Source organism: Euphorbia lathyris, chromosome 10, assembly GCF_963576675.1.
Source record: "Euphorbia lathyris chromosome 10, ddEupLath1.1, whole genome shotgun sequence".
NCBI lineage: Eukaryota > Viridiplantae > Streptophyta > Magnoliopsida > Malpighiales > Euphorbiaceae > Euphorbia > Euphorbia lathyris.
In genome coordinates this window covers 36,833,212-36,839,014 of record NC_088919.1, presented here as the reverse complement: position 1 = coordinate 36,839,014, position 5,803 = coordinate 36,833,212, and the positions used below count along the sequence as shown (strand labels likewise).

The 5,803-nt window shown below is 31.3% G+C and overlaps 1 protein-coding gene across 1 annotated transcript; it reads right to left on the bottom strand.

The window, feature by feature from the left end:
- Positions 1–3,226: 3,226 nt before the first annotated feature.
- LOC136209011 (zinc finger protein WIP2) lies at positions 3,227–5,589 on the bottom strand. Its single transcript, XM_066000347.1, has 2 exons — positions 4,882–5,589; positions 3,227–3,791 (listed from the first exon to the last, which is right to left on the bottom strand). The coding sequence occupies exons 1-2, from the start codon at positions 5,449–5,451 to the stop codon at positions 3,354–3,356; spliced, it is 1,008 nt and encodes a 335-aa protein (XP_065856419.1). The 5' UTR covers positions 5,452–5,589; the 3' UTR covers positions 3,227–3,353.
- Positions 5,590–5,803: the final 214 nt, after the last annotated feature.

Below are 5,803 nucleotides of genomic sequence, written 5' to 3'. Positions count from 1 at the left end.
TTATTATTGTACTTATTTATTTTTATTTTTTCTCCTAAAAATAATTTTAATAAATTTTTTTATTTTATCATCTTATTTCAGTTATTAGTAATATGAATTTTTAATTATTTTAAAAAGATTCTTTTCCTTTTAAAATATAATTTTATGCATTTTCTTTAATTAATTTTGTTCCAGTCTTTTATGTCTTTTAATTTAAATAGTTGAATTAATTGATTTTTAATTTCTATAGTTACATATAACTAATTTATTAATGTGGAACATGTAAATATAAAAATTATTGTTAAAAAAATTTAAAATTCCGATTGATATCAAACAATCACAAAGATAATAATTGGTATATTATTTTCTTTCTGAAACCGAAACAAATAGACAGATTTAATGTTATTTTTTTTCTTTTTTTCTTTTTAACAATAAATGTCACTTGTTGTTGAAATTCAACACATAATAAAAGAATGGATATGTACTTTTACAGGCTTTAACTTACTGTTGGAGCATTAGTGCATTGGAGATAATAACAACCATTTTTTAGTTTTATCTATAGTTTACATTTTTGAATTATAAATTAAAATTTAGCAATTTGCATTTAAATTCTACTATATATCATTACTTGTATTTTAGGTTTAATTCCATATAATTACAAGTAGATGGAGGAGGTGTTTGAGGGATCTATTGCAGTTATGGGTATGAGCTGGTCCTATTTTTGTTCAATTCATACTCGGTTAGTAGAAAATTTATAAGATAGAGCACTATATTTTATTTACTAGCTTGATCAGGAGCTTTGCTCGAAAGAAGTCGTTAATTATTTTTATTTGAAATTTCTTTAACATAAAACATAATATTAAAACTTAGAAAACTGAAATTTTCTCCTTTATAGAAGTACTACTATAAAAAAAATTGAACCAAACTTGCTCACGAGCGTGTTCATGAAGATTATAATAGAGCTTGTTCATGAACTTATTGTACCTACAACCTAGCTTGTTCGCGAGCCTTCAAACATGATTTTACTATACTTAAACTCGACTCGTTTATAAATGGACTTGAAGACGGTCGAACTTTTATCGAGTTGAATGTCGGTGGCTTGATTCATTTAAAGCCCTAGTTGCGATAAGATGAGTGGGGTAAATTACACCTCATAGCCACTTAACTTTCAAATAAATATAAAAGTTATTCAACTTTATCTTTTTGTAACATTATCACCACCTATAAAAGTAAATAAGCTTAAAATACCGTTGACGATATCCAAATAGAAAAATCTAAAAAGTAGTACGAGGGAAGTGTATGCAACGACAGCAGCAATAAACAATCCGGAAATACTACAAGAGTCGCTTCCTTACGGGTGAGGAGTAAGGGAAGAATTATTGGGAGGCAGTGAATGGATAGTTTATAAAAAGAAGTAATAAATAATGCATGGTATGTAGGTAGGGTGAGGTACAAAGTGTATGTATGTATCTGGTAGCAGTGTGAAAATGGTCAAACAACAGGCATTGATATGTCTTATCAATCTACAGTTAATCCCGACTGTGACTGTCTTTCTATTTTATTTTGGCCTACCCCTTCTGGTTTTTAAGCTTCATCATTTTCATTACCCCATCTCTTCTATCTTACACACAAAGCTGCCACCAAGATCCAATTATATTCAAAAGTTAAAGAGCATACAGACGACATCTTAATCCATCCATCCCTTCTTTTTCTTGGTTTCTTCAATTTCCTATCTATACAACAAACAAACTATACTTTTCTTTTTTCTTTCTAAATTCAAAATTCTGTATGTATATATCTGCTGTTACGTATACCATGTATATATACACACTGTTTATTCTATGTTTTCTTTTCAGGATCCAATAAATAGATGGTACTATAATATTTATACCACAATTAGAATACTTTTATGGATTTCTAATTTCTTCTAAATTAAATGGTATTAAGCATTTATTACGATTTCTCTCTCTTTCTAAAAGCAAATCATGACATTAATTTTGTTTTCAATTATTCAAGCAGCGGGTATAAGTTCCATTCACTAATAATACAGACACATCCATCCCACTAAATTAAAAAAAAAAAAAAGGCTGTGGAATTTGCAGGATGAAAAGCCTATCTCAACCCAACTACATTTGGAACAATCTCTCCTCATCAACACTGTCTTCTTTTCCTTTTTCCATCTACATTCTTCTTTATCACCATCACAATTATCTACTTCAAATTCATATTCTCCTCAAACTTTGATGGGTGGTCAAGATTAGTTCCCCGGGATAGAAGGAATGAGCAAAAAGCGACCTTAAAAAAATGATGACCGAGACAAACTGTTAAGTGTCATGGTGCAATCGTTCAAATTTTTGAACTCAAGTTTTCAAAGATTAACCACTAAAAAACCACCCACATTACAATCCCCTCCGGGTTCATTTTTAATATTGTCTAAACCATAACATAGGAGGGGATCGAAGGTATGAGCAAAAAGCCATCCTTAAGGTAATTTTCAGTAAATGTGGGAACAAAACTTAGGCCAAATGTACAGTATTTACATACATAATATGATATTAGGTCAAACTGTCATTTAATCCACCCAACAAAATCATTCAATATTCATATCTCTATACCGTGAGATTATAATTAAAAAAACTATTATCAAGCCTTAACTAAAAATTTAAGTTTTTGTATCAATTAATTCCTCAATATGGTATTACAACATGTTAGAGCAAATGGTGACAACTTTTATTTATTAATAGAAATTTCAAATACATGATGATAAGATGAACAATATGGTATTACAACATGTTAGAGCAAATGGTGACAACTTTTATTTATTAATAGAAATTTCAAATACATGATAAGATGAACAAGTATTACAGACATTTCAAGTCCAAAGAGCATTTGGGTATAGAGGGGTCAAATATTATAATAAAAATCATTTAAAACATAACTATAAGTTTAAACTTTTAGATCAATCAGTTTATTGACGGTCCACACTTAGTTGAAGATTCAAACTCTCAACCTCTTGATTAGAGAGGCAATGGTGATAATTGTTAATATGTGAAACAACTCATATAAGACTGAATAAAAGGACATCAACAATACCAAGAGAAACAAGATGGAAGAAGGAAAAAAAAAAGGCATCAATAATAGTTAAAATGAGAAAGGATTTACATGGAACTTAATTATCCTAGCAAGATGTGTTTGTAGGATTCTACAATACTAAAGAAAAGAAAGAACATAATTATAACAAGGTGGCTTCCAAGAAAGAACATATATATATATCAGTTCTTAAAAAGCTCATGAAAAAATTAATTTAACTAGCTAAATAATCCACTAATTAATTAGTTAATTAATTAATTGATCAAGATCTTCAAGTAGTTAATTCACTGCATGGAATCATTATCTTGCTCAACTTCAGAAGCAGGTTCATCATCTTCTTCAAAACCATCAACACCATAAGCAGCATGACCATTACCAAAAGCTTTGATATGATCTTTAAGAGATCTTTTATGCTTAAAATCAGAACCACAAATACAATACCAAAGCTTTCCACAATTCTTCTCATGTGTTCTCCAATCTCCCCTTACCGCGAAAGCCTTACCGCATTTTCTACACATAAAAGGCTTAATCCCATGCTTCCTCTTGTAATGTGTTTGAAGAGTTCTAAAATCTTTGAGTGGCTTAGCTCTTGGATGATCAATATTGTTTCTGCAACCTGGTGCACAGCAGTAACATGGTAGTCTCAGCATTCCTGTGGGTTGAGTTCCTCTTAATGATTCTGGCCCTTTTCTATACTGAGATCCATGCCCCCACATGTGCATCTACAATTACAAAGGAAAAAAGTAATATCTAGTCACACTATAACTAAAGTCACATTTTTGTATCATTTTAACCTCTTATGTAAAAAGCAGGATTCATCTGTACCTTCAAATCTTTGTTATCTTAGCCAAATTTTGTCCCAAGGTAGATTTTTTTATGTTCTCTTGATAAAGTTAAGGTTTATCAAAAGTATATATGGACCATCTTTTTTTTTTTTACTACATTTAGGAGATTTCATTGATTAATCAAGCTAAAGGTTCTTACATTTTTTCTTCGAGATTCCTATGCATATAGAAAAACTTGGCAAAATGTATCCAAAACAATTGCTAATTTTGTTAATTTGACTACTATGAAGAAATAGAACAAAAATAAAAATATTTTTTGAATTCAATTAGAGAGAAAAAAAAGTATAGATAGTATTAGTAGAGAAGAAGCAAAATTGAAGTAAGACAAAAAGCCTTCTCCTCTATAGAACATTCAAAGACAAAGGACTAAGAAGTTTGAGTACATACATTTCTTAGATTCATATGAAGAGGGAAAGATCAAGAGGGGAGACATTATAGAGGAGCAATACATCCGACCAATTAATTAATACTACAATTCTTAACACCAATCATCTCTAGTCCCTCAGAAAGGGTGGTAATTCTTGAGGGGGGAGAGAGAGAGAAAGAGAGAAGATTTGAATATATTTAGGGGTTCTGATGTGTGTGGAAAGAAGAGTGAGATATAGAAAACAGTTGGTAAGTTTGATTGATAATAAAGAAGATGGATCATGGTCTCTTTCTCTGAAGAGAACAGCAGAAAAATCAGAAGTATGAGGGGGTATGAATAATGTTAAAGATGGGCACAAACTTCAAAGGTAGTAAAGGCATAAGGAACATTGCCTGAGTGGTTCAATCACATAAAAGGAAGGTACTGATCTGATCTGATCTGATCTCAGTCTCAGTTTCATATTGGAACTTCAAATCCCACAACAACATACCATGCAAAACCTCTCATCAAATCTCTCTTTTTCCCTTTTTCATCTCATATAGAATGAATCAAAACTTGGCTCTTTAAATCCAACATCTGAGAAAAGAAAAGTGAAATTACCTGCATATTATTGTATCTGTTGAAGGTCTTGCAGCAAACAGGACAAGAAAACTGAGTAGGACCAATCAAAATCTGAGAAGGAGTAGGGATCCAATATTGACCCTTGTTAAGCCTGTTTATAGGGTAAACAGAATTAGAATTATCATTATTATCATCTCCATCTCCATCTCCATCTCCATCTTTATCAGAAGAAAGTACAGAAGCCATTTCAGCAGCACTAGGGCTAGGTAATCCTATATGAAGTGCAACAGTAACACTCTCATCATCATCAAAATCTTCAATTAATAGCCTCTCTTGATGATCTGTTGTAGCAGTGCAACTATGTTCTTGATCTTCACCGTCTTCTTGATCTTGACATGGGGTTAATTTGAGGAGGGGTAGGGCTTCTCTTAGAGGAGGAGAAGGAGGTCTGTTTGGATACTGTAAAAAAGAGGGACTTTGATTTATATTAATAGCATAAGCCGGAGGATGAGGAAGAGGGGGAGGATTTGGAGGAGGGAAATGGTGAAAGTGGTGGTTATTATTGAATTTAAACCAGCCGGAGAAGAAATTAGAGTAAGGGTCAGCCATGGATGAAGTGAAAAGATGAACAGTTAGAGATTGGTTTTATATAGAGGAAGAGAGAGCATAAGATGACTGAAGATGATTATGGATGGTGGAGAGTGGGGAGAGAGAGATGACTGATAGTACTACACAGACACTATTAAAGGCAAAATGGGGGAAGACAAGATAATTTTAATCAAATCTATTATTTCATTAACCTTAGGTATAAAAGAATAGTATATTTCTTATACAAAATCTGCTCCATATATTATTTTCTCTTCTCTTCTGACTTACTTTTCAAATTATATAATATATATATATATATATATGGTATGGACCAAAGTATTCTATTTAAATTAATTTTATTTGGAATTCACTC

What these genes read in the sequence shown, in the direction of transcription:
- LOC136209011 (XM_066000347.1), bottom strand. Translation starts at nt 5,451, where the DNA reads ATGGCTGACCCTTACTCTAATTTCTTCTCCGGCTGGTTTAAATTCAAT. An exon ending in ACAGATACAATAATATGCAG is followed by an intron (nt 3,792 to 4,881) that starts GTAATTTCACTT and finishes TTGTAATTGTAG; the next exon opens with ATGCACATGTGGGGGCATGG.